This window comes from Chelonia mydas, chromosome 1 (genome assembly GCF_015237465.2).
Source record: "Chelonia mydas isolate rCheMyd1 chromosome 1, rCheMyd1.pri.v2, whole genome shotgun sequence".
In the NCBI taxonomy this organism is placed as follows: Eukaryota; Metazoa; Chordata; order Testudines; family Cheloniidae; genus Chelonia; species Chelonia mydas.
This window is the reverse complement of record NC_057849.1, coordinates 321259087-321281122: the sequence shown is the minus strand read 5'-3', so window position 1 is coordinate 321281122 and position 22036 is coordinate 321259087. Positions and strand designations below refer to the sequence as shown.

The window sequence follows — 22036 nt, the reverse complement described above, 5'->3', positions numbered from 1 at the left end:
GTGGATAAAGTCTCCCCTTGCAATAATCTTTTATTTTTTTAAAGATGCTTTTTGAAAATATATTTTAAATATTTGGAGAGGAGACCCATTACTCTTGTCGTCCCACAAATTTCTTCTTAAGACCCAGCTGTACCCAGTGTGACAGGGTCGGGCCAGATGGCTACAGGAGAGTGATAGAAGGCAGATATATTAGCCACAGGTTAAGTAGGCCCCTTTTCCCTGGGTAAGGTAACAGGGAAGGTTCCAGAACAATCAGGAACTTTCTGGAAACAATTAAGGCAGTCAGGCTGATTAGAACACCTGCAGCCAATCAAGAAGCTGCTAGAATGAATCAGGGCACCTGGGTTGAAAAAGGAGCTCACTTCAGTTTGTGGCGCGTGCGAAGAGCTGGGAGCAAGAGGCACAAGAAGCTGAGAGTGAGAAGGCGTACTACTGGAAGACTGAGAAGTAAAAGCATTATCAGACATCAGGAGGGAGGTCCTGTGGTGAGAATAAAGAAGGTGTTGGGAGGAGGCCATGGGAAAGTAGCCCAGGGAGTTGTAGATGTCATGCAGCTGTTGCAGGAGCCACTGTAGACAGCTGCAATCCACAGAGCCCTGGGCTGGAACCCGGAGTAGAGGGCGGGCCCGGGTTCCCCCCATCCCCCCAACTCCCTATTTGATACCGGAGGAGTTGAACTGGACTGTGGGTTCCACCAGAGGGGAAGGTCTCTGGCCTGTTCCCCGATCCACTAGGTGGATCAGCAGAGACTGCGGGGATTCTTCTTCTTCCTTTCCTCATTCTGTCCAGTGATGAGGCTAACTGCGTGAATGGCAGATTTGAGCCATGAAAGTGGACAAACTGAGGGCTGCCATGAACCTCTGAGGCAAGAAAATCCGCCAATAAGCGCAGGACGCACCAAGGCAGAGGAGGAACTTTGTCACCCCAGCTTAATGCCAACCAATAAAGTGCTTAATAACGATGGCTAGACTGACAGATGATTAGTGATTCATTAAAGATCTCTTGTTTGCTTATTTAAAAGAAAACTGCAATGTCAGAAAATTATACAACTAGCTAATATATACAATTCTGGCTTTCTATTACTGCCAAACTTGTTTCCCTACACTCACTTGCATTGCGATCTTTACCCAAGTTACAACCTGTCCCAGTCTAGATTGTAAACTTTTGGGGGCATTACCTGTCATTTATTTTAGATTTGTTCAGCACAACGAGGCTCCAGTCTTGATGGGAGCTCTGGGCCTTACTGCACTAATACTCTTTGAAACACTGCTAGATTAAAGCGCATTAATTAAATGTTAGTGAGCGCCAGCAGAGTCCATATGGACAGGTAGTCTGTGGCAGGCTGGTGCGGGGTAGATTCGCATCCCCTTGTGCCACCCACTAATTGTTCATATAGACAAGACCTTACAATACTACAAGAAAAGCACAGTAAAATTGTCAACAATAATGCAAAAATATTGTCAATAATTCAGAAAAGGCAAAAGTAACGAATATTCTATTCTGTATTTGGAAAGAAGCTGAATGACGTATTTACATCCTATAGTGATCATCAAATAGTTCCTATTCCAACAGCAACTACCAGAGGATATTAAACAGCAGCTACTAAAGTTAAATATTTTAAAATCTGCTGGACCAGACAACTTTCACTCAAGAGTTAAAAGAGTTGGCCGAAGAACTACTGAAGCTCATCTTCAGCGAATCTTGGGATACTGAAGAGGTTCTAGAGGACTGGAAAAAAGCTCATGCTGTGCCCATATAAATAGGATAACCCTGGAAGTATAGACTGGTCAATGTGACACTGATTCTGGGTAAATCACTAAAGAATTAAAAGATAGCATAATTAACACGTCAACATATTTTTATGGAAAATAGAGGCCTTAAAAACAACTTGATATTGTTTTTTTGATGAGATTATAAACTGGGTTGACAAAGATTACTGTTTAACATAATATAATCTGATTTAGTATGGTACAATGTTCTGATTAAGCAATTATTACTATCCATAATCTTTGTAGCCCATATTAAATGGATTAAAAATGGCTAACTGATGGATTTCCAAATGTCACTGTAAATGGAAAATCATTATCCATCAGGGGTTTCTTGTGGGGTCCTGCAAAGTTATATTATTGGTGAAATACTAATCTATAGCTTTACCATTTTGGAAGAAAATATAAAATCACTGCTAGTAAAGTTTGCAGCCAACAAAAAAATTGGAGTAGTAAACAAGAACAGGTAAGTTTTACAGTGAGATGTGGATTGCACGGTAAGATAGGCTTATTTAGACATGTGTTTTAAATGCAGCCAAATGCAAGATCATGAATTTAAGAACAAAGAACGTAAGCTATACTTGTTTGACAGGGGACTGCATCATGGAAGACTGCAGCTCCAAAAAGGACTTAGGGATCACTATGGATAACCAACAAAACATGGAGTTCCCAGAGTGATTCTGAGGCTAAGAACATAAGAATGGCCATATTAGGTCAGACCAATGGTCCATCTAGCCCAGCGTCCTCTCTCCTAACAGTGACCAGTGCCAGATGCTCAGAAGGAATGATCAAAACAGAGCAATTTACTGAGTGATCCATCCTCTGTCGTCCAGGCTCAGCTGCTAGCAGCTGGAGGTATAGGGACACTCAGAGCATTGGGCTGTGCACCTGACCATCCTGACTAATAGCCATTGATAGACCTATCCTACATGAATTTATCTATTGCTTTTTTGAGCTCAGTTATACTTTTGGACTTCATAACATCCCCAGGCAACGAGTTCCACAAGTTGACTGTGCATTCTGTGAAGAAATACTTCCTTATGTTTGTTTTAAACCTGCTGCCTATTAATTTGATTAGGTGGCCCCTCGTTCTTGTGTTATGTGAAGTAGTAAATAAAACTTTCCTATTCACTTTCTCCGCACCAGTCATGATTTTACAGATTTCTATCATATCTCCCCTTAGTTGTGTCTTTTCTAAGTTGAACAGGCCCAGCCTTTTTAATCTCTCCTCTTATGGAAACTATTCCATACCCCTAACAATTTTTGTTGTCCTTGTACTGTCTTCAATTCTAATGTATCTTTTTTGAGTTAGGGCGACCAGAACTGCACACAGTATTCAAGATGTGGGCAGACCATGGACTTATATACAGGCATTATGGTATTTTCTGTCTTATTATCTATCCCTTTCCTAATCGTTCCTAACGTTGTGTTAGATTTTTTGAGCACCGCTGCACACTGAGCAGATTTTTTCAGAAAACTGTTCATGATGACTCCAAGATCTTTCTTGAGTATTAACAGTTAATTTAGACCCCATCATTTTGTATGTATAGTTGGGATTACATTTTCCAATGTGCATTACTTCGCATTTATCAACATTGAATTGCATCTCCCTGTTTGTTGCTCAGCCAGCCAGCCAGCCAGCCAGTTTAGCAAGATCCCTTTCTAATTCTTCACAGTCAGCTTTGGACTTAACTATTTTCAGTGATCTTGTATCATCTACAAGCTTTGCCACCCCACTGTTTACCCACTTTTCCAGATCATTTATGAATATGTTCAACAGCTTTGGTCCCAGTACAGGTCCTTTTGGGGACCTTATTTACTTCACTCCACTGTGAAAACTGACCATTTATTCTTACCCTGTGTCCTATCTTTTAACCAGTTACTGATCCATGAGAGGATCTTCCCTCTTATCCCAGGACTGCTTACTTTGCTTAAGAACCTTTGATGTGGGGACCCTTTCAAAGGCTTTCTGAAAATCAAGGTACATTATATCCACTGGATCACCCTTGTCCACATGCTTTTTGACCTCCTCAACGAATTCTAATAGACTGGTCAAGCATGATTTCCCTTTACAAAAACCATGTTGACTCTTTTCCAACATATGTGGTTTATCTATGTGTCCGATAGATAAAGTCTGTTCTTTACCATAATTTCAACAATTTGCCTGGTTTTGACGTTAGGATTACCAGCCTGTAATTGCCAGGATCACCTCTGCAGACTTCAAAACAAAAAAGTCAATGTTACATTACCTATCCTCCAGTCATCTGGTACAGAGGCTGATTTAAGTGATAGGTTACATTGCACAGTTGGTAGTTCTGCAGTTCTATAACTGAGTGCCTTCAGAACTCCTGAGTGAATACCATCTGGTCTCGGGGACTTACTACTGTTTAATTTAACAATTTGTTCCAAAACCTCCTCTACTGACACCTCAGTCTGGGTCAGTTCCTCAGCTCTGTCACCTCAAAACAATGGCTCAGGTGTGGGAATTTCCTTCACAACCTTTGCAGTGAAGACCGATGCAAAGACTTCATTTAGATTCTCCACAATGGCCTTGTCTTCCTTGAATACTCATTTAGCACCTCGATTGTCCAGTGGCACCAGAGACTGTTTGGTCGGCTTCCTGTTTCTGATGTAGCTCGATTTTTTTTTGCTGTTAGTTTTTATGTCCTTAGCTAGTTGCTCTTCAACTTCTTTCTTGGTCTGCCTTATTATACTTTTATACTTGACTTGCTGTAGTTTACATTCATTTCTATTTTCTGCCTTGTCTACACTACAAAGTTTTGTCGGCAAAAGCTGCCTCTTGCCAACAAAACAGGGGAAGTGTAAACACTACAAAGCTACTTTTGGAAGCAAAACTCTGCTGTTTTGACCACAAAATAAAACCTCAGTGAGAATCATAAAGTCTTTTGCGACAAAGTTAAAGCAACAAAAAGTCAGTACAGACACTGCTGTTTGTTTTGTCAACAGAACTGGCTTCCGACAGTATTCTACCATGCCTGCCGTGACCGCCACGATCATTGTTTTGATCTCTGCTGTCCTGCAAGCATGCGCCCCTCCCCTTTCAAAGCTCCGGGAAGTATTTGACAGCTGAGCGTACTGCTCCGTTTGGGGAACAAAGAGCAAATCTTTGGAATGCTCCTGTTCTGCCCTGCAATAGGAACACAGAGGCAGGCAGACTGCTGGCGCAGGGAGCGGGAGTGGAGGGTAGGAAAGGGGGGTGGGGGGAGAAGAGAACAGAACTGCTATGCTGTTTTGACATTCCTCAACATGGAGAGCTCACAGAGCTGCTGAGGATGCCTCTCCAGGCAGCTGAGAAGGCTGTTGAAGAACTTGAAGGGAATCACAGAACCATAGGCATGCAAGCAGGGCTGCTTCGGGAGAGACTACTATGCCGAGCACAGCTGGGGGCTGACATGCGGGGGGTGTCCCCCTCCTCCTGCCTCAGGAAAGGTCGGTCAGCCTGCTGTCTCCCCAGCTCCAGACAACCACTCTCCTCTCCTTCCCTGCACATGCTTCTGTTGAAAAAGCAGCTGACAATATACTAGGATGCCCCTGGAATGATGGGATTGAGAAACCTGCATCATGTGACACTCTTCCTGCCCCATGAGGCCTTGCAAACCCTTCCCAAAGCACCCTGTGGGCCAGTTGCATAGTGGGATAGCTACCACAGTGCACTACTCTCTGTGTCAATGCAAGAGCTGTTAGTGTGGATGCGCTCTGCCGACACAAGGAGCTAGGTGTGGACATGCAACAGCAGTTTTAACTAAAGCAACATAACTTTTGCCGACAAAACTTTGTAGTGTAGACAGGGCCTAAGACTATGTCTGCATTAGAGAACTTACAGCAGCACAGCTGTACCAATGCAGTTGTGCCGCTGTAAGATCTCTCATGTAGCTGCTCTATGCCGACGGGAGAGAGCTCTCCCATGGACATAATTAAATCACTCCCAACAAGCAGTGGTAGACATATTGGCGGGAGAAGTTCTCCCACTGATATAGCGCTGTGCACACTACCACTTATACTGGTGAAACTTATGTCGCCCAGGGATGTGTTTTTTCACACCCCTGAGAGACATAAGTTTTGCCAACATAAGTAGCAGTGTAGACATGGCCTTTGATTTGGTTTCCAATTTTTAAAAGATGCCTTTTTGCCTACAACTACCTCTCTTACTCTGCATAGTCATAGTGGCATTTTTTTGGGTCCTCTTACTCTTTTTGTTTTATGTGGGGAATACATTTAGTTTTAAAACACCATAATAGAGGCCCCCACTGTCTCCATGCATCTTGCAGGCATTTCACGCTTGTGACTATTCTAGGATGACCAGACAGCAAGTGTGAAAAATCAGGATGGGGGTGGGGGTTAATAGGCACCTATATAAGACAAAGCCCCAAATATCAGGACTGTCTCTATAAAATCATTTGAGCATAAGCTTTTGTGAGCTATCCGATGAAGTGAGCTGTAGCTCACGAAAGCTTATGCTCAAATAAATTTGTTAGTCTCTAAGGTGCCACAAGTCCTCCTTTTCTTTTTGTGGATACAGACTAACACAGCTGCTACTCTGAAATCTATAAAATCAGGACATCTGGTCACCCACTGTTCCTTTTAATGAGCCTCCTCATTTTTGCATAGTTCTCCTTTTTAAAGTTATATGCTACTGTGGTGGGTTTCTTTGGTATTTTCCCCCTACAAGGATGTTAAATTTAATTACATTATGATTGCTATTACTCAGCAGTTCATCTATACTGACCTCTTGGACCAGGTCCTGTGCTCCACGTAGGACTGAATCAAGAATTGCCTCTACTGTGATCCTAGGGGAATGTGGAGTAGCAGTAAGGAGGTGGTATTACCTCTGTATACAGCATTAGTGAGACTGTGAATGAATGGGATAAGTCTAAATTATGAACTGCGCTTTGTATTATATACTGAACAGATGTCTAATCTTGCCTGACAGCAGCATATTGTACCACGTTACAGACACCACTCCTATCCAGGAAAGATTCTTGATACCTTGTTGAAGGAGTATCACAAGGAAACTATCAAAATGGGAAATCTAGGGCCCTGACTTAGATTGTCTCTCAACTGCTGACCCGCCCCTCTGGAACAATGATTTTCCTATACAGGGGGTCTGTAGATGGGGCAAGCATGACAAGGTGGATGTGGGGCTGGGCTTCTCAGTTGGACACATGACACAGAGGAGAGATCATCCTACTTAAGAATAAGTTCTGCTCTGTGCAAGACAGTCGACCACTGCCACACATAAGGAGAACTTGCAGGAAAGAGTGACCAGGATGGACTCATCCCAGCCTAACAAACCTCAGACTCACAGGAAGAATGAGATCAGAATAGGGGCGGATGTGTCCCAGAACTTCTGCTGTTTAAGAAGGATGAATTCAAACTGGAACAGGTACAGAGAAGGGCTACTAGGATGATCCGAGGAATGGAAAACTTGTCTTGTGAAAGGAGACTCAAGGAGCTTGGCTTGTTTAGCCTAACTAAAAGAAGGTTGAGGGGAGATATGATTGCTCTCTATAAATATATCAGAGGGATAAATACCGGAGAGGGAGAGGAATTATTTAAGCTCAGTACCAATGTGGACACAAGAACAAATGGATATAAACTGGCCACCAGGAAGTTTAGACTTGAAATTAGATGAAGGTTTCTAACCATCAGAGGAGTGAAGTTTTGGAATAGCCTTCCAAGGGAAGCAGTGGGGGCAAAAGATCTATCTGGCTTTAAGATTAAACTCGATAAGCTTATGGAGGAGATGGTATGATGGGTTAACATGGTTTTGGTAATTAAATATTCATGGTAAATAGGCCCAATGGCCTGTGATGGGATATTAGATGGGGTGGGATCTGAGTTTCCCAGGAAAGAATTTTCTGTAGTATCTGGCTGGTGAATCTTGCCCATATGCTCAGGGTTTAGCTGATCGCCATATTTGGGGTCAGGAAGGAATTTTCCTCCAGGGCAGATTGGAAGGGGCCCTGGAGGTTTTTCGCCTTCCTCTGTAGCATGGGGCCTGGGTCACTTGCTGGAGGATTCTCTGCTCCTTGAAGTCTTTAAATCACAATTTGAGGACTTCAGTAGCTCAGACATAGGTGAGAGGTTTTTCGCAGGAGTGGGTGGGTGAAATTCTGTGACCTGCGTTGTGCAGGAGGTCAGACTAGATGATCATAATGGTCCCTTCTCACCTTAGTATCTAGTATCTATGAAGATCTGTAACTCTCGGGCACTCAAAAACTTAAGTCTCCACTTAAGAGTTTCTTCTGCTAAGCTTGTGTTCCTTGCTTTCCTGCCACATTGTCACAGAAGGGGTTTAACTAGACGCTCAGAGTGTCCATATTGTAGGTTGAGCTCTGAGGGAATATGTGTAAGTGACTGGGGGACTCAGGAGGTCTCAGACATCCAGACATCTACTGCAGCTGTGCAATGGTGTCCCATATCCCAAGAAAGGGTCAGATAAGAGGTCAGAGCCTAAGAGCATGTATTATAGATCCAGAGCTAGCAACAGTGAATAGATTCGGCCCAGACGCAGGTGATCAGAAAGCTTATGGGACCAAGCAATTGGGTTGACTGAGAAGAGACTAGTGACTGTCTTTACAATTATTAAAAGTTATTATTTAAACCTATTTATACTATTTTTTCTTGATTGGATATTTATTTCTACAATATATCTTTTGTTCAATCACAAGTTATCGGCCCGATCCAGGATTGGTTGAAATACTATGGCCTGTGTTATGCAGGAGGTGAGATTAGAATACTGTAAATGGTCCCGTCTAACCTTAAAATCTGTATGAATAATTTCTCCTTAAGAAAATCGAAACCATCTACTGAATATTCAGTATCTTCTAATACTTCATAATCAGACCTTCTTTTCCTGAGTTCCAAGTAAAAAGAAAAATCAGTCCTCACTTTCCTGAAGCTTGCACCTTTGCCATGGAAGATGCTGGAACCTGCACAGGAAGACCAGTGTTAAAATGTGTGTGTGTCGGGGGGGGGAGGGGGGAGGTTGGTTTTTTTGGAGAAGCAGTGTGATCTTGCATGCTAAACACAAGACTGGGAGAAAAGATCCCAGGAATTCTAATCCTGACTCTGTTACTGACTTGCTATGTGATACTGGGCAAATCCTTTAACCTCAATATTTCTCAGTTTTTCCATCTGTAAAATGAGATTACACAAGACTTCCTTATCACCACACAGGAATGTTGTGAGGACTAGTCAATGAACATGTCGGCGGCTTTTTAGATAGAAGCACTAAGTGTTATCAAATGCTACTACACTAGTTCATTAAATGAACTGATTTATCTTCTCTATCTTCAATAAATGTTTCCTATTCTGCTTTGGTGGAAATGTTTATTTTGCTTTAGAACTTTTTGAATAAAGCCAGCCAGATGAACATGCACTGGGCATACTGTTCTGCACTAGGCTTTGGTTAATTTATGGAAGGCCATCTGCTGGCACTGTGAAGGACATGAATTATGGCTAACAAATGGTCTGTCATAGGGTCATAAGAACATAAAGTCTATACACCTCTGCTGGTTTGGCACCCAAAGAGTTAACAAAGTAACTGCCTGTCTGCTCAGCCAGAACTGACTGGCAGCCCCACAGCAGCTCTGAAGATAAGAAGGCTGCAAGGGAGGAGGACAGGTCAGCTGCCAGAGAGGCAGAGGCATTGCAAAGAGTGGCTCCCTCCCGCAGACTGGTGAGAAGCTGTCAGACAAACCAACACTCCAAAGAGGGGGAAGCAAGACAAGGCTGGGGAAGCCTAGAGCAGAGGAAAGGTAGGAAGAAGCTCAGGGAGCAGCAAGGGACTGAGGAGGACTGGTTTGGGCTGTTCCAAACAAGGTCCCTGAGCTGAAACCCAGTGGAGCGGGAGGACCTGGGTTCCACTACTAACTCCAGCCAGGGGCTTTTGGAGAAAAAAAGTCTTAAATCCAGGAAACCTAGGGCTGATCGGTCCCCACTAGAGCCACTAAATCTCTGACTCCCCATAACCCAGAAAGGTGCAGAGACTATTGAGGAGGTCTTGGGTCATAACAAACACAGACTTGGGCATGATGACATAAAATGGATGGAGCCAGGTTAAAGTAACTCCACTTCTCACCATGGGGGGAGGGGGGAGTGCTAACAAAGGCCCCAATATTACATGCTCACACAACATGAGCCAATGTGATGAAATGCTTCCGTGTAGGTTACTATTTTGTAACACCAGAACTAGGAACATTTCAGTGGTCTGTAATGTGAACACTTTGAAGCTATTTGTATTTTTTTGCTTACAAGTTTTAATTTTTTTTTAACTTCATAAACAATATTTAAAAAGTCTTATTCTTGTTTAAGTATACTAAAAAGTAAGCATGAGATCAGTAGTATTATTTTGTCACAGTATGTGAAAGCAGTTACATTTGATCTGGGATAACTGTACCTCATCTCTTTTATATGTGGTCTAAAAGGTTAAGTTTACTATTTCAGTCAATGTTAGCACCATAATTTCTTGGGACACTCACCACTCTTAGAGTTGAAGGATTTAACCATTTAAAAAGTCAAAACTGAACCAGGTTTGCTAAAAATAATTGCAATACGCTAAACTCTGAAGATATATGGAAGCAGCTCCCTTTGAATTCAATGTGAATTGCTCACAATATATCAGAGAGAAAAATATGAGCTGGTATTTTTTAAAGTGATTTGCATGGGTTGATATTTTCTGTCTCACAAATGGTTTGTAGAACAGAGAAAGAAAAACTCCATTTGATTATTAATTATTATTTGTGTAACAACAGCACCCAGAGACCCCAACCTAGATCAGGACACTATTATGCTAGGTAGTATATCTGAACATAATATAAAGGCTCCTGTCCCAAAGAACTTAAAACAGAAGTAGGCAGGACAAAGAGAAAGAAAGTACTACTATGTTAGTTTTACAGATGGAGAACTGAGGCACAGACAGATTAAGTGACTTAGTCAGGGTCACAAAAAAAAACCCCAACCTGTGTAAGGCAATGTCTACACAGCAGCTAGTAGGGTGCTTCCTGTGTGAAGACAGACACACTAGCTCTGCTTGAGCAAACATGCTAAAAATAGCAGCATGTCTGGGTGGCACGGGCTAGCTGTCCGAGTACAGTCCTGCCTAACCCCCAGGTATGAACTCAGGAGGCTAACACTAACTGCTGCAGCCATTTGTAAGCATGCTGGAAAGCACCATCCCAGCTGCTGTGTAGACATATACTAAGAGCCAGAAACTAAACTCAGATGTCTTTGGTCTGAGGCCTTAATCACAAAAGCATCTTTCTTCCATATAACTGAAGACAAGTTAGCTTCTTAAGATTTAAAATACAAATTCAGCCTTCATTTACATTCTCACAACTCCACTGTGCTCAATTAGTTTGTTAAACACTGACAGTGTAACATTAAGATGTAAGAGGACTGCCTCAAGGATCTCACAGCCTAAAGACGTATACAATACCATCTATGCTGAAAGACCTAGAGGACGGAGATTTTTACAGACTGTACTTTGCTCTATGCAGTCTCACATAGCATGAAGCATACTAACAGCACTTAAACAATGAGGTTCAGTGATAACTGGTGCCCAAAACAAGTGGTAGGGCTGCAGAAGACAAGCCCTCATTGACTTTAGCAAAGCCACTACTGAAAATCCTGTCCTTACCATTTAAGCATATTCATTTTAAGGTCTGCCTAAATGATGTCAGATGGTCCACAGTCTCTATGGATCTAAGTTACCAAACTCAAAAGACATCTCCCTTGCTCTATATCTCAGAGAAGTAAACATTTTATGGTACAGTAGGAAGGTGAACCTTCAATCTTCCTCTTTCCTCATAGAGTTTTTATCTATCACCTCACACCTGGGGGGTCAGGTTTTATATAAATATGTATATAAACAACAACACTCATTCCCCATTTCCCCCCAGAGGAAATCCCTGGGCTTATCTTACATATTCAGAAGAGAAGAAAATGTATATTCTTTAGAGGACCATGAGATACACAAACAGATTTTAAAAAAAATACAAATAAACAAGCGCAGACAAATCAGCTATCCACTGTAATGGTACTTACCATGGTTTATCCCTTGATACTTTTGAAGGAAAGACTGTGTGCTGTTTGCTAGTGGAGGTAAGTAGATTGTCTTTGGGAGTTTTGAATGGCTTTGAGTTGCTGCTGACAGGGTTATGGCCGCTGATACAGGATTTCTGTTTAATTTGTACTACTGATGTCCTGGAATTGGAGGGTGGAGAAGCTGGAGATGGGGAAGGTTTACACATTGAATTGTGTCTTCGTTCTGTAATGGACAAAGAATACATTTTAAAACATTTCACAGGCAAAAAAATTAAATAAAAGCAGTTAGAAAAGATGAAGTTATACCATTCAGTGTTGAAATCATGAGGCTTTCAGCACACAACATTACACTGGTTAATTATTGTTGAAATCAGTCATAATGCCAATGTGTAAATATGAAACAGAAAAACAACTGTGTACAGTGCTCTGAAGATTGTAAAACACTATGTAAGTGCTAATAGCAATACTTAGCACTTACCTAACATTTTATCAGGAGATCTCAAAGCATTTTACAAACATTTTACAAACTGTCAATACCTTTGTAAAGTACAGCAAGCAAATATTACTGTACCTAATTTTTAGTACGAAAGGGGAAATGGAGGCACTGAAATGTTAATCCTTAATAAACTGTTCGGTTCTCAGATTACTCACCTAAGGATCTACTAATTTTCTAGGGAGCTCCTTGTGATGGACGTGAGGCTGCTTTGTAATTATTTACGAATACTGTATATGACCTAGTTACTGGGATGTTTACAGTATGAATATGTTGGTTTAGTTTAATTATGGACTGCAAGGAAAACAAATAGAAAGAACAAAGAATAGCTCAAGATAAGCCACCTCTCCAGAAAACACTTCAGGGTTATTAAGAGACAATGCCCAAACTATTGGCAGTGAAGATTCTACCTCCAGGCTCCAACCAAGTTACAAAAATTTGTTTGCCATGGGGGGGTGCGGGGCAATGCTGGGAGCCAGATGAGCAAAAGGTCTATAAACAGTTACAAAGACACTGTGCAGAAGTCAGGTAGTTGTTGGGGAGCTGTTCAGCCTGACATTCAGGACTCACACTGGGGTGGCTGAAGAAGCTAGGTCTGCCTACCTCTCATTACAGGCTTTAGTTAAGTTAGATAAGCATGAAGGACTGTTTACAAATCTTTTTTCTCTAAATGCTTAATTCTTACTGTTCAGATTAAACAATACTTTGGTTTAAGAAGTCTGTCTGACCACTGTATACCACTGGTCACAGACTCCTGAAGGGAAGAACTGCAGGTATTGAACCCAGTCGGACCTGTAGGGTCAGCTATTCAACGGATGAGACACAAGGTACTGTAGCCCAGGGTCCACTTTAATAGTGGGAGAACTGCAGAATTCCATATCCCAGGAGAGGCAAATGCAGAAGGCCTGAGACCTGTATGGATGCACTCAGAGGACAGAGGTGAAGCTAGCCCTGTAACCTTGACATTGCCAACTTAAATGTAGTTTCTAGAAGATGTAGCACATGTTGGCCCTTGGCCCATGAGAAGAGGTGCTATTCTGGAACTCTAGCTACTCATCAACAATTCCTCTCCTTTAGCACCATTATTATTAAAAAAAATATAAAGATGTTTCTTTCACATTCCATGTGGTACAAAGAATTCCCTCACCCCAATGTTCACAAAGAGACGCTAAATTACTTTAATTGACTGTGTAACTAAAATAATTTGCTTCTGTGCTGAGAACCTGTAAGTTAAGTTTTGGCCCAGAATACAGGGAAATAGTTCTTGTCTAAACCCCTCAAATAAGAAGCCTAAAATGAACAATCCAACAGAATGCTACCTATTGCACTACTACGCAAGGCCATTCCATTAACCAAAAGAATATTAACAAGAGCGGATAGCATCATGCTGCTCAAACTAAACGATTTGCATTTGAATGACTAATTGTGCATATGAAGAGTTACACTTTCTGTTTTTGGTATTTCAACGATCTTTAAGCATAGCTTTCTAGGATAGGGTCAAAACATGAAAATACTTTGGCTGGCATATGCCCAAGTACAAATCCACCATTGTCAGGAAGATTCATCTATTACTTAGATTGTAAAAGGAATGTCAAACAAGTTGTTTCCACATCCTTTCCCACACTCACTCTGCCCGTAAGGGTCCAATCCTGCTCTCACTGAAGTCATGGGAATTTTACCACTGATTTTAGTTGGAAGCAAGACAAATTCCTAAATGTTGCCAGTACTGCTAATTTCCAATAACCAATGGCACTTCCCTCTACTGAAGAAGCAAAGAATAAAATAATATCTATGGCAGACAGACATCTATGCAGTGCTTGGGAACTATATGCTGAATACTTAAAGGTGGTGGGCAAAGGGGGACAAAAGCGGAGGTTTACTCCATTTTGCTTCTCTAGAGTTATACTCCTTTTGCTTCTTTATCATGTATAAAAGTGGCTAGAAAAGATTCTTTTCCATCCACTCCAGTTTTTTCCTTGCTTGTTTTTTTTACAGTGGCCATTTAGGTTTTGTCTAGCTTAGAAGACTGTGATGCCTGGAAAACCAGTGCAAGGGTAATATTACAAGAGCTCAAAGAAATGGAAGAGAGTTTTAGTCAGAATGTTTTAAACTTTTTTGTTTTTGTTAGAAACCTATTTAACATCAATGACTAAACAACACTTTGAATAAAGGAAGCCTCTCTTAAAGATTCAATACCCCACCCCCAACCCCTTCAAGTAAGTTGTCAGACTCATGATAAACATGCCTTGAGATCTCCCAGGGGTCCTCCAACAGCTCAAGAAACACCAAATTTGACATTCCAATTTTTTAAAGCTAATAAAAAGCAGTAAAAGAAAAAACTTATAAATATCGATAAGTAAAAAGAGGGCACAAGTTCAATTTTTAAAATAAATCCTTGTCCGGTCACCTTTTATTATTCTTCTGATTTTGTATTTCAGTTTTCTGGCAACAGTTTTACTTGTAATAAGTCATTTTTGAAAGGTTCTGTTACTTTTCTTATTTAGTTAAACCATATTAATTATTTTATGCAATTTGGTTGCGGACCAGTGTAACATCCTGTAACTCTTTTACTGCAAATGTTTTAATTTAATCTACCTTGTCCTGCCAAACAAAAAAAAGTTTGAATTATATTCTAAATTTTACCACTACCCTCTTGAGATTCTGATGACAAGGTGCTGTTATGTAACCAACCAAGAACCTCTACAATGACAGACTCCCTGTGAATTAAAACTGTTGGTAAAATCTTTTCCTCCTTAAATATTCAGCATGGACTGCTCAGACTACCACTTCAGCTATTAGTTTTGTCAAGACTGACTGCCTTCTAGAAAATGATACCTTAAGCATTATACCTAAGGATGTAATAGTTGAGGGTGATATATCCCATTTATAGATAATTAAAATTAATCTTCTGGAAAGAAAGACACTCAGGTTAATTTACAGACACACATATTGACCATTTAAGATGATCAGTATTTTAGAGTCATCGAAAGAATCACATATGTGAGCAGCTTCAGGTTTTTTTTTAATGTAGTTCTCATTATATGTAATTTTCAATCAAGAAAAAGGTTGAATTGTTCCATCAAAAACTTTCCCAATCAATTAATTCCCAAGAGCAAAGCAATACATTCACAATGGAACTTGTAACTTATGTGAAATGTCAGAAATAAGGAGCACTATGTTAATATATAATAATTTATCCCTCCATTTTTAAAATGTATGTGTGTTTGGGGGAAGGGAGGAAAGGTTACCAGGATAATTTTAATGTTTTACTTAAAGCATAAGAGAATGGCTGACTTTCTTGTGATCAGTACTGACAGTTATATCTGGCATTTCCTTCCATATCTTTGAATACCTACAAACGAAACATGGCTATAAATAACCTTCCACATTTTCAGCAGGTACTTTGAGAATTACCAGAAATATTACTTGGCCTCAGCTGAAAATACCTTAAGGACTGCTGGAAATAAAAGGAAAAATATATACCTCCCTATATATATGAAAAAGCAAATATCACGTCCATTGTCATACTCAATTGTCTAAACAGAATGGCTGCATTCTTCCCTTTGCAAGTACCTAGAAATTAAATTTGGTTGTTTAAGCTTGTTTTATTTTTCAAATTACATTTTTATTGATTTGCCAATATATAGCCTATAAAAAGAATTGAAAAAAGAAAAACCACAACTGCACACACAAAAATGCACATACAATGTGTACGCTCCCATTAGGTATTTGCACACACAAATATCCAATAAGGATGTAACTGGCCATTTGTCCATGTAAAAATGGGATTTCTAGATGCACCTGTGGTAATTGTGCATGCAAATTAGGCACAGAAGTGCAAGTGAATTTATATGCGTACAATCTGTTGAAAATAAGGTCCTACATGTTCACATTAAATAGCATAATCACCGTACATGAATCAAATAACTTAGTCATACCAGCAAATATACTTCAGTTTTTATTTGAAAAATCTTATAAAATGACTAATGCTAGATAGGTGCCTCTGATAAATCAATACAAGTAATTATAATGCTAAACTGAATTCCACACCTGTTGCAATTTCTGAAGATATCTTGCAATGCTTTCAATACATTTGTTCACCTGAGTAGGTATAAAATTTGGGAGACAACATCACGAATTTACTGGAGTGTTTGTAAATTTATGTTAGCATTACCCATAAATAACTAAATACAGTGCAATTATTTTATAAAAGAACTACTGTCAAATCCACAAGCATTTGTGATCTGTCAGGTAGAACACAAGCAGAGCTGCAATCCTCTTTACAGCATTAATCCTTTTGTACCTGCCTGCGGGTTTCTGCTCATCCACTGCGGCAAAGTGGATGTTCACAGCAACAAAGTTCGGCTTCTGCTGCCAAGGAGTTAACATCTTAGCAGCACTGATCTTTTGAGAACAGAGTTCAACTTTCCCCCACTAGATTAACATCCATGCATTTTAAGAAAGAAATATAATAAACAACTTGAAGCTTGTTTTATTTAAAAATTTATTACGAGATCCTAAAGTTTATTTTACTGCTGTACAACTAAGTTTCCCTTTTCTGAATAGCACTGCAAATGATCATTAAACTGTTCCAGCAAACTCTCCATGTCCCATGGAAACATGGATGTAATCCAATTGTCCCAGCCAAATCAGATTTTTGTGCACACCAGATGTGATGTCTTTATGCTGTTTGGGGAGCAAGACTGGATGATCCCTGAATCTCCAGCACTGCTCTTCAAGACTCTGAGACTCAGTTTCCAGCCCTCTTTCAGTGCACCACCACACGATGCAATCCTCTACTTTTCCCAAACCCTCTTCTGCAACGGCTCAAGTCCTCAAGCTCTGGTCTCTGAACCACTTTACTAATTCCACTGGATCTTCATTGGCTGGTCTTTGGGAAATAACAACAGCTATTCTGCAGGAAGAGCAACATCTCAACTTCCTGGTCAGAAGGGAATGAGTTTCAATTTACCTAGTGACATGAGAGGCTACTTATTTTTAAACAACAGTACGTACTCAACCTATGTGCTTATACAGATCCATAATTTAAAAAATACAATAATAATCACATTGACACAATGACAATCAATAAGGACGTTCAAATCCACAAAAACTGAAGACTAAAATCCTTCCTCCTCAATTCCATCCCCTCAGAAAAAACATAAGAAAATAGAAATGCAGCATGCTCTGAAGGTCAACAAACTCAGATTCCGTCCGACCAGTGTCAGTGGAAAAGAGGGGACAAAAATGCAGCAAGTTCCAAAGTTGAAAACCCGCATCTGAGAATGCCTTGTTCCTAGCTCTCTGACGACTACACTCATAAGATCAAGCATCCCGGCTGATCTCCACTCCTGAGATAAAATATGAAGTAGTCTCTGAAGTACAGAGGAGATAAACCCAAATGTACTCAGTTCAAGTTCATTAATTCTAATGAGTTGTGTCAACTGGTCATATTTTACTAGATCAAAAAGTTGGATCCTGATTTTACTGTACACTAAACAGATCATATTTTGATGTTAAATATGTTTTTTAATTGAGGCAGACTGAAAACACAAGTATGTGTTTCTTTCACAGTAAACCCCTCTTTCATCCAAAATGCTTATCTTCATTAACACAACTAATTCTAGGAAAAAGACAAAAGATTCAGTTTTCAAAACAGTCTCTTGTGCATCAATGGGAGATACAAGATCACGAAGTGTTGTAAATGGTCAGAAGGGGAAGGCTCAGAGAGGGACAGTTCTGGCCAGGCGGTGGGAGAGAAGAGTAAACACCATTACCAAATGAAAAACCTCAGTCTCTCTTGGGATGGCCTAGAAGTAGTTCTCAGGCCAAAAAATCCCCATGCACAAAGTCAGAAAACATGCCAGAACCCTGCCAGCAACTGTCATGTTCAAATACATTTGCAGTTTACCATGATTTGACTTCCTATGTAGACAGAGCCTAAAGGAAAAATGTTGTGGTTTTTTTTAAAAAAACAACAACATTCCAGCCTCAAGATTATAATCCTCAACAGGTCAAATAAAAAGGCAATCTACCAAAGAGGGTGAAAATGGTATATTCATTCTAAATTTAATTCATGAATAATTCAGTAAACTCAGCACTTTGGTTCATAGTTCTGTATTATAGTCCATTAGAATAAGCAGAACTGAATTGCTGAAAAAATGTATTAAAAATATTCTGCTGGCAGTAAACAGTTACAATACCGTAAGACTGCACTTAGTGTTCACACTTGTCACTATAGAAATGTCTTTTTTTAAGTTGTCTTTCTTGACCTGTACAAGATTTGCAGTCAAATTATTTATATCAGGTCAGACTGAACAATCAGATGACCTTCAGTATAGTAGAAATGCTATTTATCTATCTTTGTTTAAAATATTTAACCAGTGGTTCAATGAAGTGTAGTATCCTCATTTACAATGTGATTCTGGTCTATTAAACTGTTATGCCGTAATCGTTATACAGATTAATGTGCTACTTACTCATGATAATTCTGTACAGTGTGCACACATGAAATATTGTTTCTCTGAGTTCTATACTCTGAATTTTAATTACACAGCTATTCACTATGAAAAGCTGAGCAATTTATTACCTACTATTTCAGTAAATATCGTATGAAATCTTCTACAGTGTACTAATTCCAGGTCAAAGTTTGAAAACGTGCTTGGCATTAGTTCTAATTAAAAACAAAACAAAACAAAACAAAACAAACAACGAACTCCCCCTTCCAGAAACAATTCTAGTTAGGAGCCAGATAACTGAACAACTGAAGTATTGGCAGAGAGGGTCATCTTGCAATAACTGGCAGTTGCTTCATAACCAGAGTTCATAATCACCTTGTAAGCACTTTCATTTTGTAGCAACAACCTAAAAAAAAACCTACAAAACCAAATATGTGAGGCTAGATAAAAATAAACTCAGATTTGATGCCAACAAACCACAGCAGAGTGTTGCACAATCCCAGGATAACTTTACCAGTGAGAGTTTGACAAAATAACTGTTCCAAGTCCAGTTGAAAAGTTTTGAAACAATATCCGCAAACTGTATCCACCCTTAAACTGTGCGCAGTAAAGGAAATGGCACAGTCAGTTTCATTTTGATCCTTCTTGTAAACTGACAAAGGAAATAAACAGCCAATTCAAAGAAAAGTACTGTTGTTTCTGATAAAAAGCAGTGCAAGTAGTATACACGCCAGACTAGGTCAAATGGCATAATTTGGAAATTAATTATCAAGTGCTAAAACAACCTCTGTGCTACACGTTTCTTCATTTGCAGCAGATACAAGTTCTACTTCCTAAAATTAAACAGCTAAAACGACTCCCCATTTCTAAAAAGGTCTATAAATAAAGTAGGATCAGCAAAATTATGCAAATACCCTCCTAGAAGACAAAATGTAAACTGAAACCACTTACAGAGAGGAACGCACTGCCAACGTAATCTGATTCTACGACGACTGTAAACATGTTGTACTTTTGGAACGTGAAATGATTCACATTATCACGGACTCCGTCAGAGATATACAGCAACGTGATTAGGTATTGTGCATGTGTTAGGAATCAGGCAGATGACCTGCTGCAACAAATACCAGATCAGTCGTTGCACACACCAACTGTTTTGACTACAGGCACTTATTAAACAACAAGTTTCAGGTCCTACCAGTTGGACACCAGAACTGATCCTGTGCCAAGAACAACAAGCACTTTGAAAAGTGCTGCTTTTTAAAAAACTATTTATACAAGTCAAGTAACTAAGTAATATTGAAACAAAGCACAAAATCAAAAGCAGCAGGAGTAACAGATATACATGTTTGTAGATAAAGATTTTATTTATTTATTCATTCTTTCTTGAGGCAGGGGTAGGGTGACCAGATGTCCTGATTTTAAAGGGACAGTCCTGATATTTGGGGCTTTTTCTTATATAGGTGCCTCTTACCCCTCATCCCCGTCCCGATTTTTCATACTTGCTGTCTGGTCAGGGGAGGGGCAGGGTACTGTGTGAGATGTTTCGCAGTAGTTAACAGGAGAAACTGGAGCTCCCTTGGAGCATCTTTTATTTATGTAACAATGCAGATGTTTTGCTAGGATAACTGCATGAGAGAGAGTAGATAAAACGTCAAGAACCTCACTACTAAATTACTGGAAAGAGCGAAATTCCTTAAAAAAATAAAGTGATATGAAGAACAAGTGCTCAGCATAGATTTCCCAGGATTGGCTGGTGGCTCTTCAGTAACTGGTGTAGAAGGATATCTACAAGGAAAAACTCAGGTGACTAAAGTAGAGCATGCTTCCCAAGAAGTGAGTCAGGGACAGTGCCTTCTTTTCTGTTTGGAAAGCAGCTAGCACATCAAGGTCACTAATGGAAATAAATAAATAAATAATGTATGCCTCAGCATAGTGCTAGGAGGCACTGTACTTCTTGTTATCTTTTTATTAAACATAAGAATGAAGTTTTAACCAGCAAGGGTCTGTTAAAAATCCTGCAGCATTTACTGTAAGAACAAAGATGTCCTGGCCAAGTGACAGTTTGGGTAACTGCAATCTGCTGAGCTAAATGTTCCTATAGTTTCAACTGCATAAGGTGGTATTCAATTGTAGTCCAAACTGTCATGATGCACCTGTTAAAAACAGTTATATTTCCTCCCAGAGGCGGATGCATTTCAGTGGACGATGAGATGATTCTTAAATAGTGAATGGAAAAGCCATGGTAATATTTATTATGCAGATTACACAGGACTATTGCAGACATTCACTGACACTTCTATTAATTAAAAGTAGACCGGTAATTAGAGACAGATTGGTCTGAAGGCTGTGGACAACCTAATCCCTTTTCCTTCCCATTTTACTATGTTAATAGTAGTAGTAGTCGTATGTTAATAGTAGCACACCATGATTGCACAAGGTAAAGTTTAATTACAAGTTTTTCTTGCAGGGCTATATTGGCAGGAATCAGGGAACTTGCATATATTTTCCTCCTGGAATTCTGTGAGGTGGTTTTTATTGGCAAACTGTTGTTTACTCAGAGGCAATAACATTAGTGATGTACCTCTATGTACAAGGGAAGAGTAGCTTTTGATAACTTGAAATGCAAAATCTTTTGTTCTTGGGTCAACCTGGTGCAATTCATTTAAGGTACTGTATTTTATATGATGCTATTTAGTCAAACTAAAAAGACCAGAGATGACAGAAGTACAACAGTAATAATACTCCACAAATGTGTCAACAACAAAATGAAAAGAAAGATAAGGACAGCTCCTGTAATGATAGAAAAATCGCTTCAAATCAATGCGCTTAATTATGCTGTCTGTAAAATGGGACTGCTCATGCTTGCTTACCCCTTTTGGCAAGTGCTTTGATCTCTAAAGATTAAAAATGCTTTGCACTTTCAACAAGCTCATGTGAGAGACAGGCAAACAAACAAACACAGAAAGGGTAAATGACTTGCATGAGTGGCAATGGAAGGCACTTGGCTGGTGGGCCAGAAGACCTAGCTTTGCTGTTGTCAAGGTTTCTTCCCCACTCTGAACTTTAGGGTACAGATGTGGGGACCTGCAAGAAAGACCCCCTAAGCTTATTCTTACCAGCTTAGGTTAAAAACTTCCCCAAGGTACAAACTTTGCCTTGTCCTTGAACCCTATGCTGCCACCACCAAGTGTTTTAAGGAACAGGGAAAAAGACCACTTGGAGACGTCTTCCCCCAAAATATCCCCACAAAC

The 22036-nt window shown here is 39.9% G+C and overlaps 1 protein-coding gene across 9 annotated transcripts in view; it reads right to left on the bottom strand.

Moving 5' to 3' along the window:
- ATXN7L1 (ataxin 7 like 1) overlaps nucleotides 1-22036 on the bottom strand; it is a 197761-nt gene that overhangs the window by 67091 nt on the left and 108634 nt on the right. For 7 of the 9 annotated variants that reach the window (XM_037889154.2, XM_037889156.2, XM_043551717.1 and 4 more), the window contains one exon: nucleotides 11835-12057. In XM_037889154.2, coding sequence (XP_037745082.1) covers nucleotides 11835-12057 — 223 coding nt within the window. Of the gene's footprint in view, nucleotides 1-11834; nucleotides 12058-19160; nucleotides 19687-19736; nucleotides 19929-22036 lie in introns of those variants that run through there. The other 2 variants (XM_027827043.3, XM_037889159.2) reach the window with 2 other exon arrangements.